This window comes from Merops nubicus, unplaced genomic scaffold, assembly GCF_000691845.1.
Source record: "Merops nubicus isolate BGI_N331 unplaced genomic scaffold, ASM69184v1 scaffold18434, whole genome shotgun sequence".
Classification (NCBI taxonomy): domain Eukaryota; kingdom Metazoa; phylum Chordata; class Aves; order Coraciiformes; family Meropidae; genus Merops; species Merops nubicus.
In genome coordinates, this window is record NW_008603770.1 from 82,904 (window position 1) to 103,531 (window position 20,628).

At 46.1% G+C, this 20,628-nt stretch overlaps 1 protein-coding gene across 1 annotated transcript; it reads right to left on the bottom strand.

Annotated features, from left to right (window-relative positions):
• Positions 1-1,567: 1,567 nt before the first annotated feature.
• Positions 1,568-1,929, bottom strand: MARCH4 (membrane-associated ring finger (C3HC4) 4, E3 ubiquitin protein ligase; the record flags this gene model as incomplete). The annotated part of the gene is made up of 1 exon (XM_008938791.1): positions 1,568-1,929. A coding segment is annotated over one exon (362 nt), but the record flags the coding sequence as incomplete, so codon positions are not given.
• Positions 1,930-20,628: the final 18,699 nt, after the last annotated feature.

Here is a 20,628-nt window from a genome sequence, read left to right on the forward strand (position 1 = left end):
CGAAATCAGTAATGTGGATTTCCTCCTGTCACAGAAGAAAGGTGCAGAGCAGAAGGATGGGGATGGTGAAAGGAATAGAGTAAGCGGAGAGAACGATACGTGCCCAAACGGAAAAGGACAAAATTGGTAGGGAAATTTTCAAGCTTATAAGAGAATATTACAAACAATGGAGAGTAAAAAAAGCCCAAACCCTAAAAACTATTTAAAAAGTACTTGACAGTGTCCCTTTAATATCCACAAATGATTCAGCCATTGTGCATTAAAAGAGAATGTTCCTGAAGAGCAACCGGTACCTTCGAGGATATATCCCAGAGAAGGAGACTTATTAGAAGTGTTACATATTTGATCAGCAACTGTGGTCCCTCTTCAGACTAACTCCCTCTTGAATGATTGAATGGAATAGACTCCGTAATAAACTAACAGACTGGATGTGAAAGGTTCAGCCTACAAGACTGAGTGAGACTGTTGCAAATTGAGCAGCAGGGATACAGACACCAAAAAAAAGATGCATATCTCTAATGGATGAGTATCTGAATCAGAGAGGAAGCAGAAACCCACCACTATAGGTCAGCTTCTTGTGATCAGAGTGAAATGGAAGGAAATTAACCTGGAACGTCTGCACGGAAAATGATGTGTGTGAGTGGCAAGATTTGTTTGGATGCTGGATTTGGGGTTACGAAGGCATAAATTACACCGGTACTTGTGCTTGAAACACCTGTGGGGCTTTTGTAGAAAATTTGCCAAAAATGCCTTTACGTCAAACAAAGGTCATGGAGCACCCCCCCCCCTCCCAGTTCCACCCTAGCAACCCCCTGTCAGGAACATTATAAAAAAGAAAACAGGATTTTTTGCGAAATTTGAGTATGCTTGGGTTTTTTTAGATTTTCTTGGTGGGATGATTCAGTCTCTCTTTCTGTAAATCAATACTGAAAAATCCCCAGCCATTTCACTTCAGGTATCCTATGGTAAATTGAACAAGGCTCCAGGGTGACTCATGAAACAAAATAACTCATAACCCTGGTTAATCACAGTCTGGAAAATAAAAATACTCCAAATATTTTGTTCCATTCCTTGTTTCCATAAATCTCACACTAGGTGCGTGTGGGTTTGTGCGCGTGCGTGTGTGTACAGGGGCATGTACAGAGCATTACCTATTCCAGGTAACAGGACTTGTAAGCCATGCTAAACTGTCTGTTCCTCTGCTTCCCCAGAACTCTGCCTACTCAGTTTGTAGTCTGTATTGCACTTGTTTTGTTGGGGTTATTTTTGTGATTTGTGTTCTTGCTTGTTAGTTAGTTTGTTTTTAAACTGGCTGGAAAACGTTAACCTCTTTAGCATGAGTGTGCAGCTCTCCCTCCACTTGCTTTTTTCCTCAGCTGGCTAGGTGCCGCCTCTTATATCTTGTGCAGTTACCAAAAAAGAAAAGGAGAGGAGGAAAGAAAAAAAGGAAAGGAAAGAGAAAGAAAAAAAGGAAAGGAAAGAGAAAGAAAAAGGCACACCATGCTCCTCTGCTTTATGAGTTCTTTGTCTCCTCCGCTTTGCGTTAAGGCCTCCTGAATTCCTCGGCTCAGACTGTCGTGACCCTCATGACGAGCTCTCTGTTACTACTAGACTGACTTCTCTGTTCGTGAGGCCTCAGGTGGCTGAGTATATGCAGGATGGTGTAAGCACAGTGGTGGTCAGAGAGGGTGCCTGTGGCATGGCCGGCAGCCCGTGCCCCGCTGTCGGCTGGAGCGGAGTTAGTGGCTGTACCACCAGTAGAGGACGAGTGGGTGGTTTGGGAGGAGGTGCGCTGATTTGTCCTGGTCCCTGTTTTTTGTTCCTCCATGTCCTTTGTTTTGTCATAGTTCAGCACTTTCCACTGCTGATTGACCGCCTGCCACCGTTTAAAAATCCGGTAAACCGAGGGCCCTTCGTGTATTATTAGACCTGGAGGGAAGGGGGAAAGAAATAAACATAAAACAGAAACAAAACTTTAGAAAGAGAACCATAAACCTACCCCAGCATCCTGCCCCCAGCCAGCTGGTTGGCTCAGCTCTCCCTCAGCCAGTGTTTATTCGACGATAAATCATGTATTTTAATTACCGACTGGCAGGGCATTGGTGCTCCTGCTCTGCTGGATCCCTTTCCCCCTGAATTAAAAGGATTACAGCTTTATCTCAGCAATCAATAAACGGACTGTAAATGCAGCAGAGTGAGTTATGCTCTTACCATAAACCAGTATCTGTTTATCAATAAACGCCCAAGGTTTATCTATCACCAGACTGGTTTTCGTGCTGCATAGGCATGATTCACCCAGCTAACGGCGTGTGCTTGGAGGGGGTGTCACTGCATCTGACGTGGCAGTGACGTCCGCTGCACCAGTGTCATGTGTGTGCACAGCCCAAGTCTCTCCCCCCGACACACACACACAGCAGCAGAACAGACACGCACATGGAGGCCAGAGGTGGCAATCTAATAAAAAAAAAAAAAAGGTCTGTCTATACCTGGAAATGGTTTGTTATTCTAGACAAAGTTTTGCTCATCTGCAGAGCAGGCACCTCATCATACCTCATTGCTCCCTTCCAAGGGGGAAACCAACACGCTTGAAACAATTTCAGGTGAGCTTCCACCATGGGTGCTCTGAGTATCCATGCAATGCACATGACCTGCTACCATCTGGATATACCAGAGCTGATGTTGGGGAATGGCACTGAGCTGTAGGACACTTGACTTCTAGTGGTCTCCATATCTGAGAGAAGCGAGGAGCTCAGGCCTTTCTACCCAGCGGTTAGCTCACCTCAGGTGGTCTATGTCATCCTCCCCATCCTTGCAGGAGGACTGAATGGTTAAGTAATTTTAGAAGTTGCTTAGATGATGACAGTATTTGAGTATGAAGCTCTGTTATTATTCAAGCTGCCAGGCTCTGGCTAGAGCCTTTGAAAGTACTAGGTCTAGCAGTGACTGCAATGCTGTGCTGTTCTTCTCCATGGAGGCTGGAGGAAGCTGCAGCATCTTGTGTAGACTGGCTTAGCTGATGCACTGTAACATAATTAACAAGCTTTGCTAGAGAGTTGGACTTAAGCAGAATGAGATGGGTCTAAGTTCCCTTGTTTTGCAGCAATCTGTCTGTTAGGAAAGTACCTTTGTGACTTATGTAAATGAAGGCAGAGCAGCAGGTAGCAAGTTAGCACACGGAAAACTTCATTGCTCTTAATAACAAAGGCTTCACCATTCTTGGCCAGGATTGAGATTAACAGAAACATTTCTAGGAAAAGTAGCTCTCTTGCCTGCCTCTTGCAAGCATATAAATACTAGAACAAAGAACAAAAGACCCACTAGAAATAAGAAGCAACATTATGCATAAATTAGGAGATTCTCTTGACCAGCAATGGGTGGAGACAAGATGGTTGACATAGAATAAAGTGGTTTACAGCTATCCCTGATGAATCAAATGCTACGACTTTATCCTCTGATCACCTTTTCCAGGCTCTTCTAGTTTCTGCTAATTACTGGACTAAACCTGTGCTATATCAAAACCCAAAATATCTGAAGGTCATCATACCCTTAGGGCTGATCTCTCCATTACTCACTGATGGAATGCAGCCACCTGGTTTCTTAGGGTGAGCATCTGATTTTACAGAATTTAATTGCTATCTTCTGTATAGATTGAGTTTCTAGCCTCTCAAGTTTTAAGCAGAACTAGAAGCCCTGTTGACCTGATTACAGATTAGCTTCAGGGGCACTCCCACATTCATTGTAATGGGGTGCTGAGCCTGCTTACTGCCTGTAGAAGTAATTACAATGGATAGTTAAGTATGAAGAGCTGGTTGTTTTGGGATACGGAATGGCACAGGGCACTACAATACAGGAGAGATCTTCCCTCTGGTTCCCGTAGACCACTGGGATTGCACAGCTGTACTCCTGTAGTGATGCTGGCTTTTCATAACCAAACACCATGACATCATAACAGAAAAATGTGGGGTTTTCCTCCCTACTTTGAAACACAGCTGAGAATCCTGACATCATCTGATCAAAGCATCAGCCATAAAAAGGAGGACTTACAGAAAGCGGGCAGATCCAGCCAAGGATACAGAGCTTTGAAGAAGGCCTGAAGTGGATCAGCCCATGACAAAGGACGTTAGACATATTTTTAAATGAGCTGAGTGATTCTGTAATGAATGAAATTCCACTCTGATCAATTACAGAACCAATGATTCTGTGAGACTGCTTTAAGCCTCAGATAAAAGAGCTGAAATCGAATGTTTTCTACTTGGCTGTAGAACATTCTCCAAAGAATCAAATCCATTCTCTGAAGTATTAAACACTGAGCCAGGATTGTAAATCTATTCTTAATTACCTTATCACAAATATTTAATGTGCAGCCTGATTCAAGAGGGCTGTTTATAAAATTCTTGTTTGTTTGCCTTCTAATTATAAATGTTTATGATCTTATGTAATTAACTGTGTGATGCTGATGGATGGGTTGCTGAGTCAACTGAGCACCTGTTTTCTTAGATAATTTTGGTTTCCAAATATTTATAAAACTACAAAATAACTTGTTTTCATCCGTATTTACTGGCCTCTAAATTACTTATCGATTTCCCAGTGTCAAGCTCAGGAAGCTGTAAAATTAAAAAGGAACCAAGTGGAGAGGTGGGCAGGGAGGCGTAAGCAACTGATTCATTTGCAAGAGTAAATGCCAGGAGTAAGCAAGAGTCCATCAGTTCATACCAAGCTGCAGGACGCTTAATGCTCCCATCAAAACAAATTTTGTCTACCTGAGATAAATTAGGATTGGAATTCCTACATTCAGCTCTGTGCATCCTCTTCCAGAAACACTCCTTTCTGGAGGATCATTCTTGTTTACAGAGGTGAAGCTTTCCAATTACAGGACAGATTTAAGTGGGAAATCCTTCAGGAAGAATTGTACTCAACTAGAAGTGTCCAGCTAGAAGCAGTTGTTCCATAAGACAAGTCCTTTGTACATGGGGATGACAGCAGATCGGTGTGAACTCTTCAATGCAAAAATGTCTGTATGAGAATTTCAGATGTATTCTGGTAGTGGTCTGGTCCTTTTCCACTTCTCCCAAATTTATCTCACACTCTTCACTCTGCTTCACAAAATCTGTTCTCAGTGGAACCTCTGAAAACCATACTCTTCAGAAGGAAGATCTCTGTGAGTGTCATCCCAAATGTGCTGGTGCAGATTGTTGCCTGTTCCACGAAATCTTTCATTTCTGGTGTTGGTGAAATGAAATTCCTGTGGAATGTGGGCACTGAAGATGTGCTGCTGTCATTCCCATTTTCTCATGTAGAGACCTAGCTGGACCAGCATCAAAAGAAACTCCTTGAGCTGATAATTGTTGAATGCTAGAAGATGTTACAGGGGAATTGTAACATACACTTGTCTTGTTCTTATTTCATTCTTACGTGTGTTTGTGGCCATTGATGGAAACAGGGCAGCTGGCTGCATGGAGCCTTGGCTATTCTTATTTCTTAGAGGTTTCTACTTGCACCAGCTTGTGCCATGAAAAGATTTCCCACATGGCTCTGGAGCTGGAGACAGCCCATATTATGTGATGAGGTCATTCGCCTGACAGCAACGTCTACAAAAAAAATTTCTAATAGCTCTGCCTGCATTGCCACATTAGTGTGGCTGTGTTGTTACCAGGACAAGACATAGCATCTCTGAGCTAACGTGGTAGGGCTAGCCCAGTGCAGTGCTCCAAATTAACACATGCTGAGTCTGGAACAATAAGTGCAGGAAACCATATTGATCTCTTTTCAGTGTGTTCACTCTCTCCATATGTTAGCCTTTTCTGGGCTTTCTCTTGTGGCCTTATTGAGTCCATGCAGAGGGTCAGATCATGGTCAGCCCTGTTGAGCTCTGTAGAGTCCAGGCAGGAGGGACCAGTGATTATCCTGGGTGCAGAGATTACTTCCCAGAGCTGAGAAGCTGTTTCGTGCTCCACAGCACAGGCAAACACAACAATACCTTGGCTGTAGGCTATACCAAAATTGTATGCATTGCTTACACCGGCATCTTATTCTTCCTTTCATTTATTAGACATGGGAGAGTACTCAGCACCTAACCACTGCTCTTAAGCAAAACTACCACAGTAAGTGACCCCACACCAAAGAGCATAGAGCCTTGTTCTAGGCTTGATTTAAAGCAGCAGGTAAGCAACATCAATAGAGGTTAGCTAGGCAAGGGTTGTGCCAGTGCAGTTGCATACCCACCAGTGCATGCCCACAGCATCTGGGCATGCAAGCTGACAACTGCTGACTCTGGGCGAAACTTACCATCTCCATTTACACCCCACCCTCACCCATTTTTATCCCAGAGCAAGAATAATTTCACTGTTCCTTTTCCAGATGATTGAGACGAAGTCTACACAAGAGCTAGCACTGGTGAAAGCAGTTTAATTTTGTTGTTCTACTGACCAACCCGGCTAACTGGGAGCTGCTGGACTCTCACAACGCCAGGGGAGCAGGACCAAGGGTGAGTATCATGGCCCAGTGGTAAGGCTCACGTCACTATAGGATTTCTCTGCATCTTGCAATACCTGCCCACAGCGCATCATGATCCATGTGGGCAGTCTCTGTGCAAGGAAATGTTCTTTTTGCTAACACTGGACACATATTTCTGAAATCTGACGAAAAGGTGGCTCAGGGGAGACCTTATCAGTCTCTACAGCTACCTGAAAAGTTGTAGAGAGGTGGGTGCTGGTCTCTTCTGCCAAGTAACAAGTGATAGTACAAGAAGAAATGGCCCCAAGTTGCTCCGGGGGAGGTTTAAGTTGGATATTAGGAAAAATATCTTCACTGAAAGGGTTATCAAGCACTGGAACAGGCTGCCCAGGGAAGTGGTTGGATCGCCACCCCTGGACATGTTTAAAAGTCATGTAGTTATGGTGCTTAGGGACAGGGTTTAGCACGGGGCTTGGTAGAGTTAGATTAATGGCTGGACTCGACGATCTTAAAGGTTTTTTCCAACCTAACTGATGCTCTGATTCAATACAGGCTGTGTGCAGGTGGCCCTTTGTCTCTTGCGATTAGTCAGGGCAGAGATGCATTGGCATCAGTGGGCCTGTGGCAAGACTGTTAAGAGAGACGTCCTCAGCCCAATGGCTAGAGGGGCTGTTGGAAAAACATGGGCAAAATCCAGATGTGATAAAGACAATGGTGTTTGTGCCTCTGGATAGGCAAGGGTGGGATCAGTTGGTGTACTACCATCGTGTGAGATTAACCCAGGTGGTTGTGAGCCTCCAATTTAAGGCAACTTTCAAGCAGCAGTTTCCCAGAAATGACAGGTAGTCACCTTCTGCACATTGTCAGCCTCTGCCACCAAATGATCTTTTCACTAGGACTTTCAGCCTTTAGTTAACCTTCCTCTTATTCCAACACTTGCCACGAATTTTTTTGAAAGACATAGGTAAATTCTTGGAGCAAGAGTTGTTTGTTTGCCAGTAAAGAAACCACCAAAACAATGCTTCTGATGACAGTCATACTATCTACAGGACGAAAAAGCACACTCTATTCCAGCCAGTTACTCTGTCTTGCTTCTCCTAAAGCCCCTATCCTGCCACCTGAGCTGTCATCTCTTGTTTCCACCTTCAGCAGCACTTTCCCCCTTCGGTTTCCTTTCCAAATGCATTTTCACCTCAGCGAGACAGCTGCCATGCTTTAGCCTGTTTCTCTTGCTTTCATTGCTGGGTGTCAGGGGAAGATTATGGCAGCTGTGATCAAAGTTTAATGTTTGCATCCACAGCAGCAGTGGCTCAGGCCAAAGTAAATCAGGCCTCCTGGGAGATGACACTTTCATTGCTGACACATCATTGCACACACAAACCCTTCCCTCCTTTTCTGTGTATTCTTTTCATCTTTTGTGGCCATCCCAAATCCCCCCCACATTCGTTTCCAAAGCTCCAGCACCTCAGCCCTCACTTGTCTCTTCACCTTAATCTTATGCTATATTCTTCATCCTTAGCTGCCTTTTATCTTAACCTAAGAACAGTAAAGTGGCTGCACTGGTTTACACAAGGGGTCTGTCTCTTGCAGCGTCCTGCCTCCAGCAGTGGCCAACAGTACAAGGAAGGGTGTAAAAACAAGGCAGGAGAGTGGTTTCCCTGATGGGCTCTGTACACTGTAGGGGCTACAGTTAGGTACACATGGTCTCTTTTGGCTCGTTTAGGTTCCCTAACCATAGGTTTCCAGTGTGGTACAGTAAAGTGTACTGACTTGTCCTCTGCGCTCTGCATCTACTCAAGTTAGGCTGCCCTGCCACTTCCCAAATTCTCATAGGCCTTCTGAGATTGCCCCATTCCAAAAAAGCACTTGAGAAATAACCATGAATCTCTGCCTTACCCAGCTTCACAAGTATCTCACAGTATGTGGGAGATGAGTCACTGAGCTCTCACTGGGCCCTTCCAACCCATGCTGCTTTTCAGTGCAATCCCCTGCGCTTCATCCCTCACCTATGATGCAAGATACTCCTTGGTGATTAACTGGGAAAAGAGAGCCAGAGGGACCTTCTTCTGCAAATACAGCCTGCAAAAGGGACACCTCGTATCTGTCAGCTCTCAACATCGTGGCAGGATCAGTTCCACCTGAATATGACAGGTTCTTTAAACAGCCTAACATCTTTAAATCCTCAAGTGGCTGAGACTCAAGGCTGCAGAGCACAACTCTGCAGGCAACTGGGAAGAGTGTGAACCAGGGAGTGAGGAGATGTCATGTCATAATTAAAGGTTATGTTGTGGCACCACTGGGACATTACACTTGGACTGATTTGGGAAGGGAAATGTGAACCCTGGAGTTGACCAGGTGAGGAATCCAGTAATGGTCCCTCTCCTCACTCCTGTTCATCATCTCCAGAGCCTCTTCATTTCAACCCCTGTTTTTGCAAGTAAAATCCTCAGGAGGATGCAGTCCTCAGAGCAGAGAGGTGTAGAATCAGCACTGTACACCCCACTTTGGGTTTGATACCCTGATGAAATAAACTGATACGTCACAGAATCTGTCTGACTGCCTCATCCAGCTTGTGTTTGGGATTCTGACTTCTCCTTCCCAAGGGTTGTGCTTTGCACTTCTCTTTATTCAATTCCATCTTGTTGATTTCTCCAATTTGCTAAGATTGTTTAAAATGCTGATCTGATCCTTATGAGCATCTGCAGCCTTTCCAAGCTACTGTCATCTGTGAATTTTATAACAGCCTGTCCTATTTCATTATCTCAGCCATTAATAAAAATATTGAAGAGCGTAGAGTCCAAAACAGTCCTACTTGAAATGTGTTTCCAATTTACAGTACGCCACTGACAACTACTTGAGAAAGCTGTTTTTCAATTGGCTGCACACCTGCTTTACGGTCATTTAATCTAGACCACATTTCTCTAGTTTGTTTAGGAGAATCTCAAGGCAAAGCACCAAAATCATTGCCCAAGTCACAGCCTATCCAACTGACTTCTTTTTCCTTAGCCACTATGACAATTACTGTCCCAAAATAGATGTGGTTATACTCTTGTGCTCACCAATTAATTAGCTAAAAATTTATTCTAATTTCTTTCTATGAATCAGTTGAGCTGATTTGCCCTTCACTTTCTTGATCCTCAGTTCCTACCTTATTTAATGATAGAGGTTATATTTAAAGCTAGGTTCTTTGCTTGCATTTCCCCAGCTGCTTTGCACGTCCTGCATCCTCCCCATGTTCCTGATGATGAAATGCTCATGGGCAGAGACTGCTCCTGCAGCTTTCTCTGAAGTTCATTAGGACATGCTGACAAGGACAGAGCTAACTCGTTTGAATATTTTTGAGTCTCTTCTTCCTGATTCTGCCCTGGGCTCCTTTCTCCTCATTAAAATTATTTTATTTAAATTTTGAAAACTGAAACAAAGGTAACATTTAACTCTTTGGCCGTTTTAGTATCAAACATTATTTGACTTCCTAGATTTGCCTTGTTCATCTTACTTTACATATGCTTATGGGCCTATTTCTTGTTGCCTTTTGTATCTCTGGATGGTCATCCTGGGGTTCAGCTCTTGCAACTCCCCATGCCCGTGTGATTTCTAGAGACTTTTCATTATTTGCAGGCTCTTCTTTCTGCCTTTTGTGTAATTGCAGCTTCTGATTTTGGGTCCTCAAAGAGCTTCTGATGCAGCCTCAGTGCTCTCTTCCCACGCTTCTGAGCTTTCCCCTGTGCAGGCACAGTTTGCTGTTGTGCCTTTAGTATCATCCCTTTTGGCAGCCTCGAGCTGTTAGCAGCTCTTTTATCCTTCAGATTCCCTTCCCAAGAGACGCTCCCTGCTCTGGTCCCCTGAGGCTGCTGCTGCTGCTTTTCTGGAGTCCATTATCCTCACATCAGACTTTTCTGCAGCTCAGGAACGCTTTCACAGCACAGTCACTTTTCATACAAACTACTGCTACCTACAGATTTTCAGGGATTCTTTGCTTTCAGATGAAATAAAATAGGAAGTATAGACTTCTTCATGACTGTTAACTCTGCCTTCCAAGATATAAATTTTGTCCCTAAATTTAGCTAGGTAGTGGACTGTCTACCCTGCTTACAGGAGGAGTCCAGGTAATGTATAACCTGGGGCCTCTGGTACTGTCTTTTAGACATTTCTGGTAGTTGCAAGACATTGGAAAAGGGATCAGGATATCACCAGTCCACAGGATTTCTCACAAAGGTCTCTGAATAATGCTGGAACTGTACAAGGAGGGTGTGCAAGCTGAGGAATGTCCAGCACTGAATGACATATAGCACAGACTGAAGATGTATTCATAATGGTTAGAGCTAGACTGACTGCTTAGTGCATGGGGGAAAAAAATCAGATTTATATAATCAGGCATTTTCTTATCAATCATTCTCCGTCCACATTTCTCAATATCTAAAGAACTGATTCAATATGTACAAAGCTGGGCTGTGTTTTGGCTCAGCAGAGCTGGGGCAGCTGCATGGCTGGACCCTGTTGACCACTGGATAACATAGGCTGTCACAAATCTTGTGGAAAACAAAACTCTTTTTCTGCCCATTGCCCTTTAAGTGCATTTGCTGTAATGGCCCCCCCGGCAGGCAGCTTTCACACCGACATGTCTGCCATGCTTGGCTTTCCTCAGGCCACAGCAAAACCGAAACTGAGCCCCTCAAAAGGTGAGACCTCCATGGCCAGGACAGAGCCCTCTCCAGCGAATGCAGAAAAAGTGCTCCCAGTTGTCTTGCTGAGGTGTTTTAGGGAGGTATGGACTCTTCCACTTCAGGTCATTAATGGCACAAACAGCCGGGCTCGCAAGCCTTCAACTGCTGACTAACAGGCAAAGTGCTTATTAGGGCTTCTCTCTTCTCACGCAGGCTGTGGGTCAAGGACAGATCTGCGTCAAAGCTTCCTCAACCCCAGGTAGGCTAAGACCCCCACAAAGACAATGAGAGCCCTTCTGCTTCCCTGCCTCCTCTGTTCCATCTGCGGACCAATGGAAGCAGCAGGTCCCATCTGGGTGGGTGGTTATGCTGTGCCCCAACCTCTGCAGCCGTTAACACCCACTCCCAGACTCAGTGAGAGCCCTGCCAGGAGGGAGATGGATCCAGCACACCGTCATCTCAGAGTCCCCACAGCTGCTCTTTCCCCGGGTGAATGACCATGGCAGATGCCACTCCCTGCCACGCTAGGGCTGAGCACGGGGAGCCGAGGAAAGGAGGCAGCTCTTTTATTCCCAGCAGGAGTGCCGGGTGTGGCAGCCAGCAGCGTCTCTCCTCCAGGCAGCACTGCTGCTGAGCTATACAGCAGTCGTGACACTGCAGGATGTCGGAGCTCATGCAACACAAGTACGTTGCAGTGGTTCTTGTGTGAACGGGGTGCTGTGGGCTCCTCTAGGAAACAGGAGCTGGCCCTTCCACGTACACAGCGTTTGTAGCTGGGGAGCCACAGAATCACTGAGGTTGGAAAGGACCTCTAGGATCCAGGGAGGAAGAACGCTTTATCCAGTGGGATGAATTGAGAGGGCTTGGGGAGCTGATAGGAGCTGCAGGCAGTATTTTGTAGGAGCTTATATGGCTGCCAAGAAGATGTCAGCTTCTCTGTGAGGTGTTACCTTCATCCCAGGGCAGCCATCCTCATTCATGTCCTCTGCCCACCCTCATGTTCCTCTACAACATGGGTTGGGCCCTGCAGGGCTGAGCTGGTAGGACTCCAAATGAGGAAGGACTGGCAAAATTCAGGAGCTGACAGGAGGTGTCCAAGGGACAGAAAATTCCATTTTATTCAGCACTCCCACATGGTTTGTTTGCAATGAAAAAACAGCATCAGCTGTCTGTATGATGCCATCTGAGAGAAGAGCTGGGCTGACCCAGGGAACCACACACAGCAACAGCATCACTCTGGAAATGCCACAGTATTTTCAGCTGTAAGCACAGGAGCTACCAACCACCACAACTTTCTCTTGCCCTGCCAATATTAGCATTTTTACACCCTGCCTCAAAACTGGGGAAAAAAACCAAACAAAGTAAACCAAGAAATAACAGCAAAACTAGGTAAAATAAACCCAGAAAAAATCCTGTCAGGCAACAGATAAACCATAAACAAAAGTACTCCTGTAAACTCATCTGGCTGTGGACCAAATGGATGTTGGGCCCTTAAGGGCTCTTGTACTCCTGTGGTATTTAATTCACAGCACACGATAAAGCACAGGATTACAGGGCAGTCTCTAGCTATGCAGGCAGCAATAAAGGAGACTCTTCCTGGAAAAGAGCAAATAAATAAATAAAGACTGGAGCTCCACTAGCAGAACAGCCTTGCTTTTGAATCATACCTCTCCAGCACCATTCTTCCCTTGTGAGCCTACCCATAACTGTGCCACTATAGGAGGGACAGGGCTTGGAGATGTTGCCCATATAGCTCCTTGCTCTCCTAAAGTTTCCCCCTCCTTGATTTGTAGCTAGGATTACAAAGATCCTCTTGTTGCCTTTTTTCCCCAATTTAAAATGGACATGATAGCAACACCTCACATCTTGCAAGGACTTTGTGCATCTCTTCTGCCAACTGCTTGTCGCAGCAGGAAGGATATTATTAATGGGCAACACACGAACCAGAGCCCTCCCTCTGGTCTCAAATCATAAGCAAGGGATCAAAGGTGGCCAGTCACTGGAGGAATGAAAAGGTTTATAAAAGGTTTATAAAATCACTCACAATGCTGGATGCAGTAGAGGCAGGAGCAAATTGACCAGGGACCCAGGCAACCAGTCCAACTAATGATGCCATTATTCCTTTCTCTGCTTACAGCTGTATTGATGTTGCACCACTGCGGGGGACTCTGTCTAGAGGAGGCAGTTTGGGGGACCCTTCCAGTAACTGGAGATTCTACATAGTATGTTTACCATACAAGTAAACTTCCCCCAACACCACTGGGAGCAGAACCAGCTTTTGTGTTGCTAACTTGGAGATGGGACACCTGAAAGCAGGGGCACCTGATGGTGATCTCCTAATTGGTTCCCACCCAAGGCTGGCCAAGCCCTGGGTGAAAACCAGTCATGAAGGTCTTTCCTGCCTCGTTTTGGACGTCATCCATAGGTGAACCCTGATTTGGTGCTGGGGGTTTATGAAAGTCACTCGTGTGCATGGCAGATACTCTCAGGCCTTTCAAATAAAGGAGCAGAAAATAATTTTGCACTGGATTTAACAGTACATTGGCCAAATGCACGCCCTGGTCTCTGTGTCTCTGTTTCCAGACATTGCCTGACAGAAGTTCATGGAGGTGGATACTCATGGTGAAGAACGAAAAAGCACATGGCTTCCATTTCACCATGCTTGCTTGCACCATGGCAGTCAGGCCTCCAGGTCTGGGTCCTGAACCTTTCTATCCTATACCTATATGGTTCTTTGGCAGAAGAGCTGCCCATGCAGTCATGCTGCATCCTCAGCCATTCACTGTCATGAGTCATTTCTTTAAGGGTAAAGCTGGACTACAACACTGTGTAAGGCTTGGAAATCTGTCTTCACATTGCTTGGAGTGAGACTTCAAAAAGTCATGCTGTCCCCCAGAATGGAAGAACACATAAGTATTTTCTGACAAGAGAGGATGTTTCCTTAGGGCTTGAATTTTTATAAAATGTTTTATTCCAGTACTGACACCAAGTTTTAAATACTCAGCATAAGCAGTCATCTCTAAATGCGAAATCAAAATGCTTTGTTCAGTAATGATCAAAACATGACACTTGATTATTGCAGGTAGAACTAGTGCCTCCCTCTCTGCTTTTATTAGCAAATGAAATTCTGTAAGAAAAAATGGGAATAGTTTCACAGCTTTTCATTTTCTAAGGGATTCAGGTTCTGCCTGAGCACAGTCCCTCCACATTGATCCAGCCACCCAAGTGCTCTTCCAGCAAGAGAGATACGAGTTAGAAGAGACATAAAAGTGAGTACAGATGACCCTTAACAGAGCATCCCCCAGGGTAGTGTAGGGCACACAGACTAAATTAATGTACCTGGGTGTGCCTCTGAAGCTGCAGAATGGCATGTGCATTGTGGCTGCATCTATTCCATTGCTGGAGAGAGATGTGGGCATCTTTTCCCTCTGCCATGTAGGAAGGCATCCCAAGGACATGAGGCAGAAGGTGCTCATGGTGGTTTTTGGGCAGCCTTTTATTGGGATAAATGTGTCCTTGGGACAGAACATGATGCAGCCTGTGTGGGGCTGCTTCGTCCTCCACAGGAGTGACAAAATCCTCCATTGCAGACTCAAGGATCTCTGTGAGATTTCCAGGAGCCTTCTACATTGGGTGGTGCAGTTCTCTCTGCTCCCCTACAGTGTCCTCACAGGTTTCACCTCACCTTCTCCCCCGTAAAGGTCTTTGCCTCTCACACAGAGACACCATTCAGAATTAAGGAAGGCAGTAGGAGCCAAGAGGACAAGAGTCTATAATTTCTGACTAATCACTAGCTAGGATCTCTGGGAGGGCAAAACCTTTGCCTTCCTGCTCTGGGCATAAAAGTTTCTTCCAAGAGAGCTGAAGAGTGGTAGGGGCTGCAATACCCATCTGATTGAATGCTGATGCAGGCTGAAAGGGGCAGGTAAGAGTTGATATGCATCTATGGGCTCCATCAATGCCGAGCTGACAAGAATGAAGGCAGTGAAAGGAACTGAGAGTGGCTAAGCCTGCTGCAAAGGTCTGGAGAAGAGCCGTGCAGGACACGTGTTCACGATGTGGCCGTGGCTGAGCAGAGTGGTTTGTCCCACCTGGCATAGTAAATGCCTGGACCTTCAACTCTTCAGACTTCTCTGTATGCAGCAGGTGGTGGTGACTGCACACTCCACACCGGCCCTGCCTGAACATCATTGGTATGGGTTTGTTTGCTGGCTGGACCTCTTCTGAGAAGATCAGGTGTTGGATGGACTGCTAGGCACAGGATCCCTGGTGTTATTTAATCTTACTGAACAACTTCTGCTGTTGTAAGGGTGTTATAGATCCAGATTTGCCATGGGGCAGAGGGACTCAGACTGTGGCTCCCATTGCTGGGTCTCTGTTCAGGAAGAAAAGTGCTGCTTCAGGGAATAACTTCCAGGCAGAATAAATTTAACAAATTCAGTTTTGCAACTTAGCCCATGGGTCTGTTTGCAGTATTTTTGCTTACAGACTAATGTATCTGGGTCTGAAGGATGACTCTGTAGGTAGGTAGACATCTCCAGAGGAAGAATTGACCAGTCACTACTTCAAGAAGCCATCCCAGAGCTGGATTAACGTGGGTTCATGTTAATCTTCTCGTACTTCTGCTTCTGTCTCCCTACAGAGTTGGGAACACACCAAAAGCAGCCTAATCCACCATGCACAGGGGATGATCCCTCTGCAGCCTCACCTTTGACTATGGAGTTGACTTCTTTTGCTGTGCCCACAGTGGTATGCCATGGACCACAGCTGCCCACCTCCAGGAGTAATATGTCTGTGGGGATGGAGGCTGTAGTGAGAGGAGTGATTGGACAGGAAGCAATTGGAAAAACACAGCCTGGCACAGAGCTGAGGACTTTTTCCATACTCTACTAGACAGCACAATTCATGCAGCTGGTGCAGGAGATCCTACCAGCTGCCTACTAGGGAATCTCCTGCCACAGTGTAGAAGCTGTGACAGGCAGGTGAGTGCTTCTGCCTCAGCCCATGGATGGGAACTTAACCCAGGGACACCAGGCACTTGATTCCCGCATGGGGTATAAGGACAGGGAAGCATCATTCTGATTATAACATATCACCCTCAAAATCACAAGATGCAGTTCACGAGGCAGAAGGATTTGTTTTCTCCCTCAGAAAATGCTAATTATGTTGCCCTTATTAAATGCTAAACACATTGATCCACTGGAGCAGAGAGCACCATATGGTTACTCCTGACAAAATACATCTCCCGAGCCCTGTTGCAACAGTGGGAAATCGCATGGAGATGGACGTGGTGAAGAACTGTGGAGTTGAAAGGACACAGGTGAAAGGCCAGGTGCTGCTCCAACTGTGCTGGAAGCAAAGAGGGAGGGAGTTCAGAGCCAGGTCTAAGCTCCGTGGCTCGTTGCGGAGCAGCGACGTGTTCGCTCTGCGGAGAGCTGCTGGAGCTGCGCTGGAGTTCCGTAGGCACGCTGAGACTCTGCAGAAACGCCCGCTGCTGGAAGCAGCACACGTGCACGCATGCTGGCTGGCCCACTCAGCTCTCTTATTGAATAATCAATGCAGCAATAGATAAAAATAGCTCCCATCTTTCAGGAACAGAGGGGTGGCCTGGCTTAGCTTTGCCGACCGTTCGCTGTTCCTGGAGAGTGGCCAACAAGTCAGTTGGCAGATCAGCTGAGCAGTGTCGCTTCTCCTGCTGCCAGACCAGGTACAGGGCCCTCAATGACTGCTCTCAAAGGATGGTCCCTGCCCAGCTGGATCAAGAGCCTCACAGTGCACCCTGTGGGGACTGTTTCTGTCTCCGCATCCCCCTTTGCAGCTGATAAATCAATGATTCTCTCAGTGGTTTTTTGAGCATGCACACTGTGGCTGAATGTACACAAACCAGGACTCATAGTGTGAAAATAAGTGAATTGGCTGCCTGACTTCATCCCAGCTGCCTGCTCTGATGATAGGGCGTGGAACTGGTCACACCATTAGCTCATGGTAGCTCCAGTTTGCAGGCAAACTGGGCAAGTGCATCAATGCAAGAAGTGCATCAACAGCATAGCAAGCAGGCCATTAAACGGAAGGGCATGGAAGACTTCTGTATACTCCCGTGGGTCTCTTCCAGGTATGTCAAAGTCATACACATTTGCTGTCTGGGTTGGTCTCAGGTTTCTCCTCTGAAGACATCTGCTGAACTTCTCTGCCTTGTGTTCTGTCTTTAGGGTGTCATCAGGCCAACACATGCACTTGATGCCTCCCCAGAACTGATTCCTACTGCTGTAGCAATTCTTCCTGCTTTGTACCTTGGAGGACTACAAAGACCTGAATGAAAGCATCTGCTTCCATTTTGAGAATCAGATCAATACAGATTAAAACCCTGAAGACACTTACTTTCTCAGTTTATCTTTATTTTATTGGGACTTTGACTCCTAAATCCTTTGAATGCTGAGGGCCCAAGTGACCTGGCTAGAAAACACCCTGAGGCTACCGCAGCCTGGAACTTCCTCTAGGAAACAAAGCTCCTTTAAAATAAAACTACATTAGTCTTGGCAGGAATTTTGAATTGTGACTGTCTCAAAGATGCTCCATTAATTACTGTTCCCATTGCACTATGAAAGATCAAATGCTGTGGATCAGTTTTAATTGGCTATTGATTTCTTATGTTATTACCTACGGTTGTGCTGAGATGCCATCAGACATACTGGATGCTTTTGATTATTCTTGCTGGCAGCTGGGATTAAAAACAGTGGGCACACACTTCCTGATCTGTAATGGATTGCCACGGTGTGCCAACAAAAATCGTTGGCAGGATGAATGGTCCTGCTTTGCCGGTCTCTTGCGCTATTGAGCTGCAGTGCAGCTACTGTTGTGAAGGCAAATCCCCTCAGGGACTGGCTGCCAAGGAAAGCTTCAAAGAGTGTGAGGATTTAGAGCTTGCAAAAGTGTGTGCCTGGGAGCACCAAGGCAGGGTGGGTCAGACAGCAGGGACTGGGTGGGCACGGACAGAGCAACAGTCCCCACCAGTGATCCAAGGAGAGGCAGATTGTGTTGGCATCGCTGGGGATAAACCCCCCAGCATGGCAAGCCCAGGGATACCCCTGTGTGAGCAGACGCAGCTCAGCACACACAAACCAGGGCAGTAAGAGCCCTGTGCACACATGCAGCCTGCTGATGGCTTTCCTGAGACATGCTTCCCCTTGGAGCTCATCTGGTGACGCCTCTGCCTAGACTGTGACATGCTCTCATCAGCTGGCAGAATTCCTCCTTGTTCAACAGGAGATGATTTCCTGTCCTCCTGACCCCAAATGAAACCTTCATCTACAAATGTTGACTTTCCCTAATTGCACTTTGACAGAGAAGGAGGCAAACCCCTCCTCCTCTCTCCAAGGAATGTCATTTAAAACAGGCAGGTATCTCTCAGGGTTTACAGCCCAGCTCTGAGCTGCTGCTCACCCTAGTCAGTAACTCAGGCCTACGAAAGCTCATTCCATTTATCTCTGCATTTCCATAACTGCATTTCTGCTTACCCCTCTCTAGGCCAGCTTTCTGGATTTACCTCTCATGGACCCACAAAGAGAGCAGTTAATCAAATAAACAGTCCCCATCTCACTTCTCATTTACTTCCTGGTTGCTGATCTCAAATGTCTGTGTTGTAGATGGCTCCATAGCAGAGCAATACCTATGCTGGCACCACTAACAGTTTCTAGTTTAATCCAAGTCTTGTATATGTCCTCCAGACATGACCAAAGATGGCACACATGAAAGAGAGAGATCAGAACCACAGACATCGATGCTGGCTGGATATCAAGAAGCATTTAGTCTGTTCCTCCTTCACAAACTGGGATCATCCCTCTGCAACCTGTTCTTGACATATGTTTTCTAACACGTTTTTTTAAAAAAAACCAACCCCACAGTACTGGAGACTCCCATAAAACCCAAGCAATCCTTTCCAGTGTTTCCTGCCCTCCTTGTTACATGCCTGAGAGTAAGGGGGAGAACAATGTTGAAAGACCATCTTGCCCAAATGGGTGTACCTTCTGGTGCTTGGGGCCATACCACCTGTCCTGCTGGTCATGAGGGGTGCATTCATTTTGCTTTGATAGTGGTTTTGTTTCCATGGTGGGTGAAAAAGTAGCCAATGGCATCTGTCTCTTAAAACAGTTTTTTTGGAGCATGTTAGGATCTAGCAAAGTTTGGAGAAAACTTGTGTATTATTGAATGTGAGTGGCTGAGGGTCAGACCTAAGGCCACTGGATTTTGATGCAAGGATCCACATTCTCTGAGTTAACAGCCTTTTTTTGAGAGCTCAGCTTGGAGATGATCTGACTGTTTCACATCAAGTGCAACTCAAGTGAAGATAACAATAACTAAATGATCTATGCTTAGGGAGCTATATGTGCAAGTAAGCAGTCATGCCATCATCTTAGGCTCCATGTTAGAAAGGCCAGTGCTGCCATGGGGTTCTCCATGCAAATTGCCATAGATACCTGTCTCAGCAAATTGCTACCTGAGTCCTTGAATGACTTGGTAGAGAGAACACACAAAACATCTGGGTAGTTGCTGACTAGGTGTGTATTCCCTGTCTGATGACAGCCAGGATCTCTGCAGAACTGGTGTCTTCTCCAGCTTTGAGATCCTACAGTGCCAGAGGAAGTGTCCTGCCAAGCCCATCCAGTGACTGTGTGTAAACTGGTGAAGTGCTGGGGTTAAACCCCCAGTCCTGAATGAGGGTTGGCATCTGGATGATGCCCACAACCAGGACTCTCCTGGTTGGTTTTCACCCAGGGTCTGGCCAGCCTTGGGTGAGAACTGATTAGGAGATCACCACGAGGTGCCCCTGCATTCCACATTAACTTGAAGGCAGGACAAGAAGCCACCTCTATAGGAGCTGCCTCTGCTTACAGTGCAGTTGGGTGGTTTGCTGGTGCAGTGTGTGTGGGTTTCTGGCTATTGAAGGGTCTCCCTGAGTCTTCATAGCAAGTGGAGCTCCCAGGCATAGCAGGGCAAGATGATGAGTCTCTCTCCTGGCAGTTAACTGTATTACTTGGATTGGATTGAACATCCTTCCATCTACCATGGTATGGTTCTGGAGCCAGCCCGCTCCCTTCTGCACATCCTATGTTGTGAGTGAATGCATTGATTTATTCCTCACTTCAGTGGTTCAGCACGTTGGATTGCTGGTGTATGATTTAAGAGTGGAGGGAGGACTTGGGCTGCTGGTTTGCCCATTAATGATACTATCCTTCCATATTGGGCAAGTGGTCAGCAGAAGAACTGGCCTCCTGTATGAGTGTCACTGGCTACTCAGTGGACACGAGACATCCAAGGACAATCGAGTGGGAACTGGCAGGAACTCCAGAGGAAGTCTGCTTCAGCATATCTTCTTTTTAGTAAAACCTTGCCTTTCAAGCCTCTGCTCATCTACCAGTGAAAGCAAAACTTGGAGTCGAACTGGGCAAAGGAACAGCTAGAATTCATATAATTATTAAAATATAATAAAGTGACAAGTGGTGTCCCTCAGGGG